The sequence below is a fragment of the Petaurus breviceps genome, unplaced genomic scaffold (assembly GCF_028583685.1).
Source record: "Petaurus breviceps papuanus isolate PSGF00001 unplaced genomic scaffold, PetGlider_PUasm1.0 76, whole genome shotgun sequence".
NCBI lineage: Eukaryota > Metazoa > Chordata > Mammalia > Diprotodontia > Petauridae > Petaurus > Petaurus breviceps.
This window is the reverse complement of record NW_027186473.1, coordinates 8,084,188-8,105,932: the sequence shown is the minus strand read 5'-3', so window position 1 is coordinate 8,105,932 and position 21,745 is coordinate 8,084,188. Positions and strand designations below refer to the sequence as shown.

Sequence of the window (21,745 nt, the reverse complement as noted above, 5' to 3'; positions counted from 1 at the left end):
TGGGTGTGGTGCCAAGTATCTGAGCCCGGATTTGATCCCCAGGTCATCCCGCCACTGGGGCCGGTGCTCTTACTCACTGAGCCACCTGGCCGCCCCAGGAATCTTATTTCATAAGATTGTTACCGTTCACCAAAGTTCATTTAATGATCTAAACCAGGGATGAGGAACCTATGCGCCTCAGGTCACATGTAGCCTTCTAGGTCCTTGGGTGTGGCTTTTCGACTGAGTCAAAGTTTTACAGAACAAATGCTTTTATTAAGAGGGTTTGTTTTATAAAGTTTGGATTCTGTCTGTCATATTACCCAATCTGATAGGTGTGAGGTGGTACCTCAGAGTTGTTTTAATTTACATTTCAATAGTCATAATAGTCAATATTTCGATAGTAATAATTTGCATAATCAATAGTGATTTAGAGCACTTTTTCATATGACTATATTTAGCTTTGATTTCTTCTGAAAACTGCCTGTTCATATCTTTTGACCATTTATCCATTGGGGAATGACTTATTCTTATAAATTTGACTCAGTTCTCTATATATTGGACCAATGAGACCTTTATGAGAAACGCTTGCTATAAAAAGTATTTCCAAGCATTCTGCTTTCCCTCTAATCTTGTTTGTGCAAAGCCTTTTTAGTTTAATATAATAAAAATTATCCATTTTACATCTCATAATACTCTGTATCTTTTTTTTGGTCACAAATTTTTCCCTTATCCATAGGTCTGACATAAACTATTCCATCCTCTCCTAATAATTTATGTCTAAATCATGTATCCATTTTGACCTCATTTTGTAAGATTTTGTAAATTTGTACCAAATTTCTGTCCTACTCTTTTCCAGTTTTCACAGCAGTTTTTGTCAAAAAGTTCTTGCCCCGATAGCTTGGGTCTCGGACTTACCAAGTACTAGGTTATTATAGTCATTTAGAGATAGGTATAATTTTTAAAATGTGTTCTCATTGAGGAATAAGAAAAGCTTCACATTGCTTTCAGTTGACCACCTATTTTCTCTTATTATATGGTTAGTCTTGGATGGAAAAGAGAGTTTACCACAGCATTGATAACCCCATCTAGTATACAGATTGGAGAAAAATAACTTAGAGATTATAAATAGACCTTTATTATCTGCCCTGATGAAGATGAAAAGCCATAGATAATTCAAACAATAGACAACAAAAATGTTAATCTTTTTACATTCACATACTTGTGACCTTCTGCACTAGCCTTGACAGCCTTTTGTTGATTCAATATTACTGTTAGCTTTGCTCATTCTGTTTTTGGATGATTGAAAGATGACATCATAAACATCTTAGTGCTAGGTATCATTAAAAGTGAAAAGTTTACATATTCCTGAGAAATGGTTTAGCAATATGGTGCATCAAAAGTCCATTTTGATAGGTCTGAAGAAGTAGAGATCATATTTGTGGGTTATCTTACATCGTTTCATTCTTTAAGATGCTTTAAATGTACTATGATGTGTTTTTGGAATATTGCTATTATTATAAAATAGCTTGTTGTGGTAAGAAGAATACTGAATCTTCCACCACCATGCCTTTGCACTGGTTGTTCCTCATATCTGCAAGGAACTTTCTCCTCCTTTTGCCTCAGGGTCCCCATTTTCCTTCAAAGTTCAGCTCAAGTGCTATCTTCTTCATGAGGCCTTTCCTGATCTTTCTCTCTGCTTGTCTCACTCCTCCCCACCAAATCATATCATGTTTACATTTATATATACATATCTACACAATCCACCTTTTTGGAATTCTTAAAAAAAAAGGTGTGGACAGTAAAGAGAGATGGGGCCATAGCTGTCTGTGGACAGATAAAGTCCTTTTCCAGGGGTCCCTCATTTTTAAAGACTTTCATACATTACATGAAGGCACACTAACCCAGAGTCAAATCAAGTCAGCAAGTAATTATGAAGAACTTACTGTGTGTAGCCAGGTGGCTCAGTGGATTGAGTACTAAGTACACCTGGTGTCAAAAGGACCTGTGTTCAAACCCAGTCACTTACTATCTTTGTAACCCTGGGAAAGTCACCTAACCTTGGTTTGCTTTAATATGCCAGAGAAGGAAATGGCAAACTACTCCAGTCTCTTTGTCAATGACACCCCCACGAACATGATGGTTCACAGGGTCTTGAAGAATCATAAAGAAAGACAAAAATAGTCCTTGCTCTCAAGAAATTCGAAGTCTATTGGGGGGAGACAAGATGTAAAACAGCTATGTGCAAACAACAGACACACACACACACACACACACACAGGATAAATTGGAAAAAATCTCAGAGGGATTGGGAGAGGTTACTTGCAGAAGACAGTATTTTACCTGGGACCAGTATGGAAGTCAGGAGGTGGAGGAGAGGAGAGAGACATAATGAAGGCTTGTGTCAAGAGAAAAGGGGGAGATGTTATGAAAGTAGAATAAGCCAAATTTATTGAAGGCAGAATTTCAAAGCAGATTAATTATGGAGTAGGAGGGGGGAGAATGAGGACTCAAGGATGCAAGTTTGAAGGATGTGGGGATGGGGCACTTCCAACCCAATCCAATAAACATTTATCAAGTGCCTACTGTGTACCAGGCACTGTGCTAAGCATTGGGTTATTTTAAAAAGGTTTTGAGTTATTTTAAAAAAGGCAATTTCTGACTTCAAGGGGTTTACAATTGACTTGGGGGACAGGAAGGAGGACAACATAAAAGGAGGCAGGAAAGCTGGGGGAAGAAAATACTAATGGATAGTTCTGTGGAGATAAAAATAGACAGAATAACAGATGAAGAGTGGAGTGAGCCCCAAAGTCCAGTTTCTGCTATTTCATTTTCCAATCAGAGAGATAAGATTGGGGGAGGTAGCTTGAGTTAGGAGCATGATGATGAGATTAGATGCAGGGTGGAGTTAGGAAGAGGGAAGTTTGTGGGGAAAGATGATGAGTTCAGTTTAGGAGAAGTTGAGTTGATGTCTATGGGACATCCAGTTAGAGATGTCCGATGGGTGGTTGGAGATGTAAGACAGAAGTGTTCTTTTTGCTTTTTTGTTTGACCTGGACTCTATAAGGATGTAGTGTGTAGAGGGAAAAGTCAACAAATGAGAGGCAGAGATATGCAAAGATAGTGAACTGAAGATGATGACTTGGTAGAGGAATGGAGAATGGTAGAGTCTGGAGCCAGAATAGAGTCACAACTAGAATCTATATGCCAGTTTGCACATAGGGTTAAACTAAGTGCTGTGAGGCATCACGTGCTCTCCAGTGACAGATGCAGATATTGATTAGCTAGAGACAGAATCCAGACCCAGGCAGTACCCACTGGAGATACACGAATAGGACACTGGTTAGGATGATTTGCTTTGACTTTCCCCCTGTGCCTTTCTTTGTGTGGAGAGCATCTTGCTTATTGGCTGCCTCATTCTTTTGCTTTACCCATTCCCTAATGAACAACTGGATGGAAAGGAAGTCAACAATGCTGCTCACCCTTTGTGGCAAAAGAGTATGGCTAATTCTTAAAACTGCTATTTCTGTAAATTATAATTTTTTTTCTCAATATGTATATCTATTAAAATCCAGGTGGTCATTAGAATCTATGCCAATTCTCTTAAATTTAATGTTAATAGTGAGACTGGGAACTGAGGGAAGACAAAACTCTGTTTTGAGAGGGTAGCTTGAAAGTATTGAGGTTTCTCCCTGTAAAATCCAAATTAACATTGCAGGGTGTTTAAGGGGTCATGTTGCATTGATAATTTATTTGATGGGGAAAGAGAGCAATCTTTGGGAACATACATACATGGCATAGGTGGGTTATATAAATAACTAGAGGTTTGGCTGTTTTCTTTTTTTCCTGAAAGACCTTGCTGGTCTTGAAAGGGAAGATCCCATTTCTGAAGGGAGGGGGGCCACTAAGAAAAACTCAAATACCAAACAGGGTGAGAAGCAGAATGAGTTGTATGAGCATGTCCACTTGGTCTCTGCTTCAGTAAATGAGTGATGATTCATTTAACCAAGCCTGCTAGAATCACATGGTGGTAGCGGTGGCGGTGGCCGTGGTTGTGGTGGTGGTGTCAGTGGTCGTGGTGTCAGTGGTCTAGTGGTAGTGGTGGTCATGGTGTATGCACACACATGTATGTGAGTATGTGCATGTATATGTGAATGTTTGCCCCAATAAAATGTAGACTTCATAAGGTAAGATCTGTTTCATTTTTGCCTTTTTATCTCTGGCACTTAGCATAGTGCCTGACACAAAGTAAACATTTAACAAATACTTGTTTATTCCCTACTTGTTAGAGGACCTGGGTTTGAATCTTGTCTCTTTTGCTTTTTGCTATGTGATTATTGGCAAGGCTTTTAGCCACTCCTTACTTCAGCTTTCACATTTGTAAATGAAACCACTTCTATTGAAATACAGGTATCAAAATATTAAACAACAAATTCACTGGCTTCCCATGGCCTAGAGAAGCTTTAATGTCCACTGTCCCTCTAAATCTCATGATCTAGTTCATACCTACAGACAATAATAATTAAAATATCATGTATAATTTGTTGAATTGCTTCGGAACATTTACACTTTGTTGTTTGTTTTGTTTTAGGTCTTGGGAATTGATGAAGATAGCATGGGGGACAGTTGTTCTCAGAAGTTGGCATCGGCCAAATACCTTCGTCTTTTGTTACTGGTATTGATCCCATGTATCTGTGCCTTCATTCTCTTATTGGTGATCCTGCTTACCTTTGTAGGTGAGTAATTCTAATGTCAAAGAAAAATAAGTTTACAAAACTAAGTTAGAAAAATTCTGCAAAAGATAATTTATTAACCTTATTTAAGGTGAAGTGTTAATGGCACCATTTCAAACTTTGTTACTCTCTTATTTACATCTTCCATTTGAGTGAAGCTAGTCTTCTTGATATATCTTGTTTTTTCCTCCTTGCATTCACACACAACATCTTTCCATCCAAAATGCCCTTCACCCTCCACATATTGGACTGGGGAGCATACTGAATGGGTAGTGAGACTCTGAGGATCATAGATTTAAGACTGGGAAGGACCTTAGGAGACCTTAACAACTCAGGTTCCAGTTCTAGCTTTGCTGGGTGATTTTGGTCTAGTCATTCCACTTTTGGGGCCTCAGTTTCTTCACTTATAAAATGAGTTTGTTTGGACTATATGAGTTCTAAGTGACTTCTCTACCCCAGCTGCCTAGGACATTCAGTCAACTGTGTCTTTGCCTGTTTTCCCTCTATTCCTCAACGACTGGATCAAAGCCCCATCTCATTCAAAAAACTTAAAGTCTCTGATTCATGACTCTTCTATTATGTGTCCTCTACTTCCCAACAGTTATTCAGTGCATGCCTCTTTTATTTGGTGTGTTGTTTTGAAGTGGTCTGTCACTTCATTTAAGTATGGTCTGTCTTTTCACCTAGATTGTAGACTTGAAGGCAACAGCCATGCCTTCTTTGTTCATTTCCTGAAGGTTGTTAAAAAAAAAATGTGTGTGTGTGCATGTTTGTGTATATGTGTATGTGTATAATCTCAAATCAGGTGCTGAATAAATGTATTTGAGTAGCAAAAAAATACTCCTGAACTTGATAGAAAAAGTATATAAACCTAGATTTTAATGTTCCCTTATATGTTTATAGGCACATTATGTAGTTTCTAAATGGGAGATTTGAAACTGAGAATGCATTTGCTACTTAAATATTTACCATATAACACAGAATTAATTTTTAACTGGGAGAGAAATATTATGGAAGGCAATCCTTATGCATTTTTTGGTTTTGGTTTTTCTTTTTGGAGGGCAATTAGGGTTAAGTGACTTGCCGAAAGTCACATGGCTAGTTTTTGTGTTAAGTGTCTGAGGCTGGATTTGAACTCAGGTCCTCCTGACTCCAAGGCTGGTGCTCTGTTCACTGTGCCACCTAGCCTCCCAATCCTTATGCTTTTAACATATACATGAGTGTTTTTATAATACGCAGAGCTAATCACATATAATAAGATATTTATTAGTTTCCTCCCAAAGCATTTTCACTCTATTTGTGCCTCTTGTTTTCTTCTTTAACATCTTTTCATGTTATCTCCTTATTGTTTTGTTCACCTTTAGCCTTCTTGTGGCTAGTGATAGCCACCAGTCATTTCTTTCGACAGTTTTATAGCGTGGAAATGTTAGGTTTCATACTGAAAAATATAATGATGGTGTTGAAAATATTAGAACACCTGGTATATATCTCATCTCTACTACACATAGCTATGCATCTACTCAGAACAAAGTACTTATGTTCAGCCCAGTCTTTTCTTTAGACTATAAAGTTAGTATTAGATAGAACAATTTTTTCCCCAAATATGTTTTGCTTTGAATTTGTTATTTTTTTTTTAAATTATGAACATCTTTGCTTTATGCTTGATCTTAATGGAAATGCCACTAACTTTTCTTCATCATGTTGGCTCTTGATTTTAGGTAGATACTAATTACCATATTGAGGAAAGGTTCATTCATTTTTATGCTTTCTAGGTTTTTTTGTTTTTAGTAGAAATCAATCTTGGATTTTGTCAAAAGCTTTTTAAACATCTATTGATATAATTTGGTTTACATTATTTTATTAATATGACCTAGTATGTTTATAGTTTTCTACATATTGAATCAACCACGAATTCCTGATATCTTTTTAAAATGTTATATCCTTTTTGTTAGTAGTTTAATATTTTTGCATAAATGTTTAATAGAAATATTCATGTATAGCATGCATTGTTAATCTGGGGTCTATAGAACCTGAAGGAGTTCAGGTATAGATCGTAAGAAGCCCCATGTACATAGGTGGGAAAAATTGCACCTTATTTTTTTTTTTACTAACTTGCAACAGAAATCTAGCGTTCCTTTCAATTATTTAAAAATATTACTTGAGAAGGAGTTCATAGGTTTCACCAGACTATCAAAATTAAAAACAAAAAAGTTACTGTTAGTCTTCAATTTCCTTTTTCTCCCTTGTTTAGGTATTAAAAGTGTAGTTGCATTGTAGAAAGTTTTTTTTAAGCATCTCTTTTCCTATTTCTATTAAGTTTATGTAATATTACAGTTAATTGTCCTTGGAATATTTGATATTATTCACTTGTGTAGTTAATATAATATATTCCTCTGCTCCTGGGATTTTTTATTTGGGCATTCATTTGTGGCTTGTCTACTTTCTTTTTGGTAATTATTCATCTACTTCATCTAAGTTTTTTTTGTTTTGTTGGCATGTTATTGGACTAAATAGTTTCTGATAATTTTCTTTATTTTATTTTAAATTGCTGTGAATTCTCATTTTTAATTTTTGATAAGAAGCAGTTTGGTTCTCTTCTCTCTTTTTAATCAGTCTAGCTAACTGTGCTTTATGATTATGACTTCATTTTCTACATTTTCACTATTGTCCATTTAACTAAAGAAATAGCCCATGTTTGCCACAAAAGCCTCTTTTTTTTTAAAGCCTCTTTCTTAAAAAGGAAGACTTGCTATTCCCTCCCCCCTCTTCCATATGTCACAGAAAGAAGAGAAACTGTATAGACTCCAACCACAGGGCATCCTTATGTCTCAATAGGAACTTTACAATCCTTTCCCCTTTGCAACAACCACAAGTTAAGTTCTAATTTCTCTCAGATAAGAGAGTAACATTCCACCTCCTAGACAACTTTCTAGTTGCTAGTTGAACAAGATGACCCTTGAATTTAAATGTTTCCTTAGTAACTCCCTAGCAGACTTTGGCTTTTCCAGTTTGTTTTCTGTGGATTTTAGAATTACAGACATCTCAATTGATACCCTAATTAGTATTATATGAACTCTGAAAGAGCCCCTGTATACTCCCACCAAACATTATATTTTCATGATATTTTAGAACCATTGATTTTAAATCAGAGATTAGAAGGAGCTTCATGAGGAATTTTTTTTTAAAATGTGCTTTTTTACATACTCAAATCATTCACAATCTGTTTTCAGATTGCTACTAAAAATGTTCTTTCATTTTTGTATCATTACTGAGATGTGATCCCATAAAATAGATTCTATATTAAGTTTCCTAAAACACCAAATTAAGCACATTACTCTTTAGCTTAAAGTTTTCTAAAAGCTCCATGCCATTCAGAGGAAAAAGGCCAAACTCTTCAGTTTGTCATTCAAAGCTCTCTATAATCTGGTTTTTATCTTACCTCTACATTCTTACTCTCATCCTAGCAGTGCTTCTGCCTGCATGGTTTTGGGCAAGATAAATGTAAGCAACTTGGGCTTCAGTTTCCTTATCTGTAAATAAAGTTGGACTAGATGTCAACTAGTCTCTTCCAGTTCCAATCTCCTATTATGATGGCAGGAGTCTGATATGAATTCTTCCTATTGAATCCGACCCTTTCCCAAATGGTCAATCCCAATGTTATGTGTTAATTTAACGTTTCTCTACTTGCTTAAAAAGGAATACTAATTTTTAATAAGGTTATAGAAAGGGCATAACCAATTACAGATGTGGCTTTATTATATGAGAAAAGCCCTTATGTGATGAGAAAATAGAAATGAAAGAGAAGGAACAAGCTTCAAGAAATGCTCCCACGTAAGCCTAGGGTTATTGATACATAGGTTCCCTTTGTCCTTCCTTATTTCTTTATAGCAAATATTTGCTCAGAATGCAATACAAACCAAAATCTCTTTGTGAAGCCAAAAAAAAACCATTATCAAAAATGCATTCAACAAATAAGCACAATTTAAATAGAACAGGAAGGTAGCCTAAATGATGCCAGTTTATCTGGCAGAGATGAGACAGGGAAAGGGGAAGGGATCATTGAGGAGATAAATTCCCTTAGTACAAATAGCAGCAATACTCAGGAAAACAAAACAAAACAGATACGTCCAGGCAGATGATGGATGTCCCCTTAAGTGGGTCAGGAAGCCAGATGAGCCTCCAAATGCTTATGATTCTATCCTTTCCCTTGTAATATGGTGCTCATACTGGCTTTGTGGTCCATCCTGTTTCCCTTCTCCCATACTCCAATGTGAGTTCCAAGGTTCTGAGGTTTTTCCCTGCCTGGTGTAGCATCTGTCTCCCATGAGCCTTTAATTTCTTTTTCCATCTGGAGAAAACTACAGTAGAAGAAAGGAACTCCCTTGCCCACAGGAGGCAAGATTCTCATGTATGTATGTATACACATGCTCACATGTAAAGTCATACACACAGATTTAGTCAGTCTTAAGGGATGTAGTTTCTTGTTCAGTTTCAGTATAGAACACAATGTATGTTTGCAGAAATAAAGGGGGAAGTTAATATCTTCATTTGAACGTTTGTGGAAGCATTTTATTCTATTTTCTTATGGAAGTTTGTGGTGTTTCATTGGACCATTGTATGCAGATTTCACGCATGAAAATTCAGATCCTCAATGTTTCAGGGACTGAAAATTAGAAAATGAGTAGTTGAACTCTTGTCCCAATTGTTCCTCTGATCTGCTTGATAACTTGTGAATTTATTATTAGTATAGGCAATTGTGCCATATAGCAATCTAGTGTTCTAAGAGAAGTTTTGTGTCTCCATAAGCCCCTAACTTGGTCCTAGGGAGTGATTTAAAATTAGGAAGAATCAAGTTCATTTAATGGGTCTGCAATTAGACTCTGCCATATATTGTTAAGTCCCTTTGAGTAGTAACTATTTTTTTTTAACTTTTTTTTTATCATGTATTTACTTATTACAATAAAACAATTTCCACCTGACATAATCCTTTGCATTCATAGTTACTTGGAGAATCATGCAACATAAATATAAATTTATTTTAGGAGCAACTGAAATATTTGCCGTGTTAATCCTTACAGATTTGATCTTCAGTAGAGGGGAATCCCCCAACAAATCAAACACTTCACAAAATAAAATATCTCACGTGCCTTACAGTTATTATGTTCATTTTGATATGGCATGACAAGAAAATAAATAATTGCAAGTCTAAGAGGGTACTCTTAAAAAACCTACTAAAGAATATGTGAACTTGAATGCGTTTTTTAAAAAGCTGGTTTTTAGTCATCTCAGTTTTAATTTCATTTAATGTGGGGTTGCTTGTATTCTAAAGAACCTTTACATTATTTTGAATTCTAGAACTGAAACATTGTAGAGAAGTAATTTTGAGAAAAGTGTTATTTTAAAAGTTAATTAAATAGGGGTGCCTAGGTGGCGCAGTGAATAGCGGCCCTGGAGTCAGGAGGACCTGAGTTCAAATCCGACATCAGACACTTAACACACACACACAAAACTAGCCGTGTGACCTTGGGCAAGTCACTTAACCCCAATTGCCCTCCAAAAAGGAAAAAAAAATTAAATAACCTCCATTATCTCAAATTAAATATTAAGGTTACTCTTGGAGGGTAGAGAATTAAGAATTTTTAGAAGTTATGTTATATTACTTTTGTGGGCTACCCACATCCTCCCTCAGTTCAAGGAAGTAATAATTTATTCATATGTAGATTAGAAAGGAGCAGGCAGCAAGGTAGCACAGTGGATAGAGTGTTGGACCTGGAGTCAGGAAGTTCAAATATGACTTTAGATACTTACTAGCTCTGTGAACCTGAGCAAGTCACTTCCCTGTTTGCCTCAGTTTCCTTATCTGTAAAATGAGCTGGAGAAGGAAATGGCAAACCATTCTGGTGTCTCTGCCAAGAAAACCCCAAAAGGGGACATGAAGAGTCAGACATGACTGAAATGACTAAACAACAAAAAAGCAAGAAACAAATATTTATTAAATGTGTGTGCTAAGTGCTTTATAATTATCTCATTTTATGTTCACAACATCCCTGGGGGGGTAGGTGCTATTTTTATCCCCATTTTACAGTTGAGGAAAATGAGGCAGACAGAGCTTTGTCCACAACCACAAGAACTAGTTAGTGTTAGAGGCTGGATTTGCACTCGTTTTCCTGACTCTAGGCCCAGTACTCTACATACTAGGCTGCATAGTTACTCAGTAGTTCCAAAGGATTCTGTTTATTTTCAGTATTAATATAAACTGGAAGGCGCTGGTTTTATTAAAACATTTCAGAATTAAATTTATTATTCATATTCAAATTTTATGCTGTCTCATCTTAAATTGTGAAAGTATAACTGATTGATTGACCTGTTGTGATTTCTCTTCTTTGGAAGGATTTTTATTTCTTATCCCATTCAGGTATTTGAATTGTAACCTAATAAGGGAATGATGAAATAGGAGAAACTTCTATTTAGTCTAAACTTATGTCACAGGAACATTTTGGACTAATACATAACAATTTTTTATCAAAAATTCTAGTTACTGAATCTAAATTTAAATATGTTCCACTCAACAAAAAACATTATTAACACTTCTAAAGAAATTCCAGCAAATATAGTTTTAAGTATTTGTTTTTGTTATTTGCTTACAAATAATTGACAATTCACATATTTTATTATTTATACTACTACATGGAAATCTTCAGAAGTTCATGCTGTTAATATAGAAAGTGCATCCTAAGTTTTAAAATAACAAAATCATGTATATATCTTATTGCACATCTTTGGAAATTATTTTGTCCAGAAACTGATTCTTTTTTAACATGCTGGGCTAGTAATTGAATAATTTTTTTAAAGGAAATTAAAGCTAGGGGAAAAAAGGGTTTTTCATTTATTTGACTTGAGTATTCATTAAAAAGACAACTTCCCTTACCCATTTCTCTTATAAATAATGTTCCCAGTATCTTACAAATACATAGTGTAGTATTTTCACTGGATCCTTCTCTCCATGAAGTAGTGACAAAGCTTTGAGTATCTGGCTGCTAGCCAAAGTAATTAGAAACCTTTTTACTACTTGTAGTACAGACTTGATTATTAGTTCTGTATTACCTGAAATACTTTTGACTTGTTTTTCACTATTTGAAAAAAATATGATATTAAGAATGGGGATATTAAAATAATAATCACTTCCTTTGTGCTAATAGTTCACAGCATGGAAACAGTTCATGGTACAGAATGTTTACCCTTTTCTTGTATTCTAATTTTGGTGCTATTATGAAAGTTATGATGGAAGACCAACTGTGAATAGTTGCTTCAAAAGCAAACTATTGAATCTAGGTTTTAAAAGTAGATTTTAAAAGCTTTTTACCTGTTTAAGCACAATGCTGAAGCATATAGTAGGCAGTAAAATAAATGGTCATTCAATGACAGAATAAAGAAAGATGTTTTCCAATTAAAATGATTACTATTTGCAAAGGCAACAGGGAAAGGTAGATAGATTTCTAGACATGGAGTCAGAAGGTATATATGGGAATTCTATCTTAGACTAACTTACAGACAGTAAGTCTGATGTTGCTCAGGTAACTTAATCTTCCTGATCTTGTTTCCACATGTGGAAAAAATAAAATATTCAAAAATGTCTGTGATCTTGTTGATTTGAGATTTTCCTCTACAGATGTAGATCTCAACTTACCTTTGCCTGCCTCTTCTCTTCACCCCATTAGAATGTTGGGAATGAAAACTGCTAACACCTAAAAGGACCCTTATTGTACTCAATTGCAACTGACGCTACTAGACCATGTTGTATTTCTGCTGTGACTGTGACTGGTTCCTCTCCCTTTCCCTGGATCTTCCTTTTTAGATACTCTTGATTGTCTGGTTCCCCTCTTTTTAAAAAAAATCCAGTTTTGATGATCTCTAGAAAAATCTTCTTCCAGTTGGTCAACCGAGACTCTGGATAACTGTGATGCCTATAGCTTAACTCAAGGAGGTCTTCAACAGAAGAAAGTCCTGTGTGAATGGCTCCTCCAGGACTGTAACCTGAGGGGTAGATATGTTTGCTGAAAGTTCTGACAGAAATGGATTTTCGTTGATAAATGACAGTATATCAACATTATGTAATTCATAATATTACATAAAACATTTTATCTAGAAAACTTCTAAAATAAGGAAGGCATAAAGAAGGCTACACAAATCTGGAAGAAATTAAATTCAACAAATGTATTCAGCAATTACTATAAGGTTCTGTACTAAGTGCTGGGGGGTATAAAAATAAAATTGAAACAATCCTTTACCTCAAGGAACTTACATTCCACTGTGGGGTGGGATGGGGAGGAGGGTTGGACATACCAGTGTATAGATGAATATCATACAAGATAATTCAGGGAAGGACAGAGTACTAGTGTCTTGTGGGTTGAGGTGGGGGCGGAGAGGAAGAATTAGGAAGCCTTCACAGAGTGGGTAGCCTCCTGAGCTGAGCCTTGAAGGAAGACAAAAATTCTGACAGGTGGTGATTCATTTTTTAATCATTGTTAAATTTTATTTTTACTTTATGGAATAAAACAAGCATTTCCATGACATAGTACAAAAAAAAGATGATTGCATATGAAACTGCAAATCTACTATGCAAAACTTGCTATTCTTTTCAAATATAGAACAAAATTATCATGGAATTTTTTTTCTTCAAAACCCCCACTCCCCTGTGCTAGAGATGGCTACCATTAGACACAAATAGGTATATATATATGCATATATCTGTAAGATAATTCTAGAGGTTGGATTCCAAGTATGAAGTGGGGTATATTAAATTGTATGATGTTGCTCAGGTTAAATATTTTAATTTAATTTAATAAATTAAATATTAAATAAAAATTATTAAATTGATCCCTAGTTGTCCTTATGCAAAAATATTATGTGTGTTTAGATCAATTCTAGATAAGTTTCAGATCAGTTGAAAACAAAGCCTAAGTTGATGTAGTCCTTTCATTGTACATGCCATACTTAACTATATCCAGAAAAAATTTGGAGGTTTTGTTACCTGAGTTTTGCTGATGTTTCCATTGTGACTGACCAGAGTTTTATTTAGAATCCTATACCATAGGAATCTGTTGACCTTCTCTAGCTGGGAAGCAGCTGCTTTCCTCTTTTGATTTGTAGATAATGTTTTGCAAATGTCAAACACCCATAGTAGCATTTTTTCCACAGACCATTATTAAACTTTTTATTTTAGTTTCCTTTATTTTTAAAGTGATGTGATATTGTTTGGCCAAGTTATGTCCAATTAGAAGCATTGCATGTATACATTTTTAGCATAAAATTCCATTGGGGAGCTACAATAGACAGATCAATATCATATTAATTTATTTTTAGTGGAATATTGAACTGCAGAATGCTAGATCCTAAAAATGAAGTTTGTTTTCAATCTTTAAAGCTTCTGGGTAAATATATATATTGACTTAGTCCAAGTTTGAAAAAGTTCTATTTTCTAAAAATGAAACTAGTGTTGTGAGGCTTAAGAATGCTTAGCATATTTTAGAGGAACAGACTAATTATTTGGTTGCTAATTTATTGATGCCTTGAGAAACTCTGACCTTTTGATAAACTAAAATTTAATGAAATAAAAACAATAACATCTCTTAGGTCAAGAATGAGGATCAAATTTTTAAATTTTAGTTTGCACACTAATTGGAATTTAGATCATATTTGACAGGTTAAAAACTTTTTATTTTTATATGAATGCTATTATCCTATACATCTCATAGCTGTGATCCATTGCATCATAGGATTTCAGCATTGGAAGAGGTTTTAGAGGTCATCTAGTCCAATGTAAATGGCATAGTGAATAGAGCACTGGGTTTAGATATGTCCTCAGACACTAGCTATATGACCCTGGACAAGTTGCTCAACCCTCTCTGCCTCAGTTTCCTCATTTGTAAAATGAACTAGAGGAGGAAATGGAAAACCTCCAGTATCTTTGCCAAGAAAACCCCAAGTGGGGTCACAAGAAGTTGGACATAACTGAAATGACTTAATAGTCCAATCTTTACTTGAATCATAATGCTCTATACAACATACCTGGCAAGTGGTCATTTTGTTTTTTGCTTTAAGACTTCCAAAGAATTAGGACCCACTACTTTTTGAGTTTTTTTTTTTTCTGTTTTTGGCTACCACTACTTGTTAGGATACTTTTCCTCTCAACACTTCCCCCTACTCCTCCCAATTCTTCTTCCTGAGACTAATCAGAACAGATCTTTTCCAACTCTGACTTGTCTATCTTTCAAGTACATGAAGATAGCTATTAAATGCCTTCTAGGTCTATTCTTTTCCAGGCTAAGTGTTCTTAGTTCTTTTAACCAATCATCATGTGGCATGAACTCAAAAGGACTGACACGGTCTTGGTTGTCCTCCTTGGATACCTTCAAGTTCTTCATTATGCCCTTTAAAACGTGGTGCTCAGCACTGGACACAATACTCCAGGCATGGTCTGACTAGGACAGAGTTCAGTGGGACTCTTACTTCCAAGTTTCCTGGATACAATGCTTCTTTTACTGTAGCATTACATTAATTACTTGGCTTTCTTGGCTACTGTACTACATTGTTGACTCTTTTTTTAAGCTTGTAGTCTAGGATCCACAGATTATTTTTACATGATGTACTAGTAATCACACTTCCTCAATCTTATACTTGTCAAGTGGTTTTTTTTTTTAACCAAGCATAGGGCTATATTTAGTCATCTTTAATCTCACATTTGCCCAATTTTCTCTCAGGATTTTTAGCATCATGACACTGCCAGTCATTATGTTAGTTATCTCTCCTACTTAGTAATCCCTGAGTCATCTGAAAATTCCCTAGTCATTCATATGAATGTTAAAAAAAAAAAAAGCAGAGAACTAAGGACAGATTCCTGGAGTGTTCAACTGTGGAGAGCTCCTTTCATGGTAACGTTGAGCCATTAACGTTGGGCTCTTACTGTCCTGAGTGGTGAGTACCTCACATGCTCTACTATATCTAGGCAACACTAACTATGCTTCAGTTTTTATAACCCAGACATCTTCCCAGGACTAATATTCCCTCCAAACCCCATCCCCCTACTTCCTAGATGTGGAGCCATAATAAAATCAATGCTGCTATTGCTACTGAAAAGTGAATCATTCTACTCCTCTATGTCTCCACTTACTGTTACCTTCTCACTTTCTAAACTGAAAACTCCCTGGCTACCACTCTCTTATATGTATTATATTAGAATATAAAGTCCTAGAGGGAAGGGACTATTGTTGCTTTTGTATTTGTCTCTCTAGCATTTGGTGCAGTGCGTGGCACATTGTAAGCCCTTAATAAATGATTATTTTATTTATTCATTGGTACTTATTTGAATCTGTGATCTCATCAGTATGGGTGTGCCCTTCAATGATACAGGTTGAAAGACATCTATGCCTGCCCATCCTGTGCCTCTCTCATCCATGTCCTCATGTAAATTCATCACAAGGAATATACCCAATGTACTTTCCTTGCTTTCTCTTAACATTAAAAGGATACCAATAGAGCTTAATGTCTGGCAATAGTCTTGCAATATGGGAATGGCTTTTTTTTTTCAATCTTATATATCTTTGCCGGCACCCTTTATACCTTTCCTCCCGTGTAATTCACACTCATGTTCATCTTCATTACTTTTTTTAAACTGGTTGAGTCTCAATTTTAATTCTAGGAAACTGTAGTGTTCAATAACTTCGAGTCATACAATGCAACTGGAAGAATACTGGTGTTAAAAGGATGGGCCTTTGTTTCAGGGAGAAGCTTGGAGTCTTTAAAAAGATTTTTAAAAATTTCTGAAAGTGTCCTTGGACCTTTCCTGCCCACTGTGTCACTGGTCTTTCTAGATAGCTGCCACCTCTCCAGTCCCTCTGATACACCGTGGGCAGCTCTCAGCTACACGCTGGAGATCGAGGATGTGAAGTGTACCATGAAGACCCAGAGAACCACCTCACACAGCAACATGAAGGGACTGGAGCTGGACAAGAGTGGCCCAACCCAGCAGTAGGCCTCAGGGCTGGTAAAACAGTAGAATGCCTTCAAGGTATGAGGTAATAGTAGAATTAATCAAAAACAAGAAAATGGTGGGGAAAGCTGTTTTGTGGGAGAACCTCCTGAAACTGACAGGGTAGCCCTAGGCCTGGCTATTGTTCAAGACTTGGGTAGTAGGGTCCCTTTCTATCCCATGGTGGGAAGCAAAGTCTGCTCTCTACAAATTAAGACAAAAGTTATGATGGAAAATTTCAGAATAGCAATTGATCTGAGGATGAAGGAGACCAGAGAAGTTTATGAAAATGAAGTTGCAGAGTTAAATCCATATGAGACTGAACATCCTTTGGGGAGATATGGGAAAACCATCAGCCAAATAATTATAGGACTTAACACAGCAAAAGGCACTAAACAGTCAAAGCTGGACCCCAGCATCTTTGAAAGTTTGCAGAAAGAACAGATAGAGGCTGTACATGACATACATAGAGGTAAACAGTGGTTCAATAAAGAGGCAAGAGGGACAGCTAGGTGGTGCAGTGAATAGAGCACCGGCCCTGGAGTTAGGAGAACCTGAGTTCAAATCCAACCTCAGACACTTAACAGAAAACTGGCCGTGTGACCTTGGGCAAGTCACTTAACCCCAATTGCCCTCCAAAAAGGAAAAAAAATAAAGAGGCAAGGCAGGTGTAATACCTGTGATTTTGAATTTTACCTTGAAGCAGAAGGATATGTGCACAAAAAGGAGATTATTCAGGATGTGGTCCTGAATGACTTGGGTGTTGCCAGTGATAGGCCCCAGGATAGGCAAGATGGCCTTTCCATGATGGGCCAAAGTTAATAGTTAACAAAGCCAGAGAATACTGCAATCACAGCCAAGCTACAAGGGAGATTAGCAAGGTGGCAAACAAGTACGTTGACCAAGGCATACCTAAGCTGGATCCTGGTGTGCTATTTGATAAAGAGCACATGTTAAATGTTGAGAACTTCACCTTCCTGTACCATGCCTTGGAGTCCTCCATTACCCCCATCATCATCCTTGCTTCCAAGGCAAGTGTGTCATTGGGGGTACTGAGGATGTGATTTCTCCTCATGGAATTCCCCTTGACCTTCTGAACCAAGTGATGATCATCTGCTATACACCCCACAAGAAATGAAACAGATAATAAAGCTCAGAGCTGAGATGGAAGGGATTAGCATCAGTGAGGAAGTGTTGAAGCACCTGGGAGAGATTGGTACCAAGACAACATGAAGATGCTCAATGCAGCTCCTGACCTTAGCCAACCGGGTGACCAAGTTCTCTGGGAAAGACAGCAGTATCGAGAAGGAACAGGTGGAAGAAAGGAATGAACTCTTCTATGATGCCAAGTATTCAGCCAAAAGCCTAGCTGATCAACAGGTTAAATATATGAAGTAGAAAGATGGCAGCATTTTAACCCTTTTCAGTTGAAATGGAAAGACACCAAGAATGTGTGCTGTCCTGCTAAAACAGCAAAAATGTGAGGATGGCTACTGAACAGAGAAACTTCCGGACTTAACGTCTGCATTCCAAGTTATGAGCAGTTGGTTAATATTAACAGCTTTGTGTGAAGTGATTAATTTGAAATGACCATATCTTCTCTCATAGTTGCCATGTTTCAAACCTTACCTGGAATATCTTGTAATAAATCTTTTGGTTTAAAAAAATTTCTGAAAGATGGTCTAGCCCACTTTCCTCCTATTATTTAATTTTAGGTAGAAAATGTTAATTAAATATCATATTGTGGATAATAGGCATTCTTTATATACTTGGGTTTTCCTATGGGATAGTAACCATATACATAAACATTCTTTTGAATCATCCTGGGTCTTACTTAGGAGCTTCTGAAATGTTCCAGGGCTCAGTGCAGCCTGAATAACATGATTCATTCATCAGCAGGCCATCTGGAGAAACTCACCATCTGTAAGAGGTCTCTCCTTGACTTGTATCTTGTACCAGTCCTTTTCTCTGTTATTTATCTCCTTTCATGTTAATGATCCACTGACCATGAAACAAGGTCATTGTCATTGTTAAATTTTTTAAATTTTACATCTAGGTAAGAAATGTTTTGTTTGAGGAGAATCTTTGAGGTTGTATTTTGCTTTACTAAATCAAGTCCCTTTTTATAGCTGGCAAACAGTAAGACCATGAGACCTCATATTGTCTAAATCTTTTTGTCATTTGTGTGATGGCAAAGAAATGGTTTACTGTGCAATCTCTCTTGAGAATCTTGCCATTCCCTTCAAATACCATTATTAAAAATATGCTCAATACATGAAGATTATTGTCATAAAGTGATATGTATATGGGAAAGAAAATGAATGGATCAGTAGTTATTTCACTTTTGGGGTGGTAGCAATATGGGCCAACATTTCCTCCCTACTATTGATACTTTCACCTGCATCAGCTACCTTAAAACTCCATCCTTCAATACCTTTAAAATTGCATCCCTCCGAAAAAGACCACCTACCATATATATTAGTCCATCTGTGTTTTTCACTTTTGTTTTCCTTAATGCCATTTCCATGTCTTCATGAGACCATTTAAGACTGCTATGTTAGAATCCAAATGTGGTTCCTCTGCTCTGCTTGATGGTGAAAATTCTCTTACATTTTTTTTTCACCTTTTGTCTATTGGTTGAACTTCTGGTTCACTCTATAAATGCCTTTGGGATGATTTAGCTTACCTGAGTCTCTCATCAAGCTTTCTTCAAGCTTGGTTTTCTTTATACTACTTCATGAAATTTTATGAGCCGACTCCTAATATTTTTACCATCTTCCTCTTTAAGATTTTTTAAATGAATGTGAATTCTATACTGCTACTGGTTTTCGTTGTCATATTGTTCTACTTAGAGAATCAATCAAGTCTTTTGCTAACCCAGAGTTTTGGGGCCCATTTTTCATTTTTTAATCATCAATGATTTATTCGTTATAAATTCATGCCACATATTATCTTTTATATTTAGTATAGTTTTGCTTTAATTTTGACTTTCTCTCACCTAAAACAGGTGGGTGGGAGAAAACATGGCAGCTGGTTTCCATGACCTGTAGGAAACATGGTGGGTAGTGAGCCACCTGCCTAGTAACAGAAACCTGGGCCTTGTGGACAGTGGCCAGGCTTTCATGAGAGTGGCGGCAGTTACTGGGGAGGTGGATTGGAGGCACAAAGGTGATACAGGGCCAGCGGTAGTTGCAAGAATTGAGGCCGGTTCTCTTAGTTCCCTTAGTTCTTTCTCCCTGTACTCCAGTCTTTTTTGACACCACCCTTACTCCCTAGTTACTATAGTAAGCTCCCTCTTGTTGAGGTGTTTTAAACATATCACCAAAGGTGTTTTTTTTTTCTATATAGGCAAAAGTCCCATATGTGGCTGGAAGGAATGTTCCTTTTGAAATAACAGCCAGCTCTTTACCTAAGACTTGCTGAGAGCTTAGGCAAAAAGTATCTTATAATGGTACTATTCTTCCCACTTGACAAGGTCTACACTTTTCACTTGCAGTGGCCTAGCTGTCAAGGTTAATGGGATTACAATTTTGGAATTAGAAGCTTGCAGGGTGTTTGTTTCCTGTAATGTGACTATAAGCTATCATTAAACAAATTTGTTGAGGCTTTTGCCTTCAAAGAAGCTTTGCTGGGAGATTAGAGCACAAGTAGGAATGTTTTTTGAAATGGGCTACTCCAATAGAGAAGTAGAGAAAATAGTCATATAGGTATTGTGAGGGATAATAAGTTAGGACCAAGGAGAGGGAAAACCCGTGCATATTAAACTAGTTATTTCGAGAAGAGAAAGTCTGTGCTCAGTGTTCTCACTTTGTTTTTACATCTGACAACAGTAGTTCAACCATTTGGGACCACTTTCAAGTCCCAAATGGAGGTCAGTAAGGGAGAAAACTATGCCTCTCTAAATTTGGTGCTAGGGTTCAGTGCTGATTACCCTACCTGCTCACACTGAAAATTTTAACAATTGGCTCTTGCCAGCTTATTGGAGCTGGCTCTATAAAACCTTGATCTCTTTTGACAACTCACTGATCCCTCCCCCCCACCAGAATGGTTTTTCCTTTTTGTTCTTGGGATTTTGTTCTTGAGTACATCCCATTACTCCTAGGCTGATTTTCCCTCTAAATCAGTGCAGTTAACAATTATTTATCAGGCACCTATTATTATGTGCCAGATATTAAAGTAGTTAATGATCTTCTGTATGGGTGGTGAGTGGGGAGGAGTAGAATTTGGGTCCAATCCTATCTCTCTTCTCTGCACCTTTGAAATCTGTTCTTCCAAGCCCCAGGTTGTATTTTAGACTATTCTCAGCTTTTATCTCCTGTATCATAAATTTTAAGATGTAATGGTGCCTTTCCCTTCCTTCCCCCTCAACCCAACCTCAGCTCCCTTAAAAAGAACCTCATCATTTTTACCCTAATGACAAATTTGCTCATTTCCAGAATAGAAGCTATATTACCTTTTGAAGAATGAAATTTTTATTAAGGTAATTAGCTGTTCTGATTTTGGCAGAAAGAACTCCAGCAGATGCTTGGATAGAAGCTCCCCTCCTCCCCCCACCATCACTATTAGAAAAAAATTCAAATCCAGTAGAGAAATAGGAGACATATGAAAGGAGAGTCAGGGTGCCAATATGATATATGGTGGTGGCAGAGAGTGTCCTACATGAAGAATATATCCCAGGTACCAAAATGGGAGAAAAGCATGGAAATGTGACAGAACTGATTTTTGTGGCTCCATTGTTTCATCAATGTGCATAGTCCTGCCCCTATGTAGATCTCCTAATTTATCAATGTCTTCTACCCTTGTTCCATTCTTGTCCATATATTTCTAAAAATTCTTCAGAGAGACTATTCAATTTATTGGAGGTTTTCTACTCATCATTTTGATATCTTAACGTGCTATCTTCCTCCATTGTCTCTCATTCTTGCTACGTGCAAAGTTCATTTCCTTTTCTGGTCATTCATATCCTTGATAATGGCTTTTATAGTGCATCTTGTATACATACATA

At 36.6% G+C, this 21,745-nt stretch overlaps 1 protein-coding gene and 1 pseudogene across 1 annotated transcript in view; both read left to right on the top strand.

Moving 5' to 3' along the window:
• The window catches only part of CORIN (corin, serine peptidase), a 234,978-nt gene that overhangs the window by 42,969 nt on the left and 170,264 nt on the right, over window positions 1-21,745 (top strand). Inside the window, exon 2 of the mRNA XM_069105180.1 lies at window positions 4,571-4,715. Coding sequence (XP_068961281.1) covers window positions 4,571-4,715 — 145 coding nt within the window. The remainder of the gene's footprint in view (window positions 1-4,570; window positions 4,716-21,745) is intronic.
• Window positions 16,097-18,138, top strand: LOC138174685 (ruvB-like 1; annotated as a pseudogene).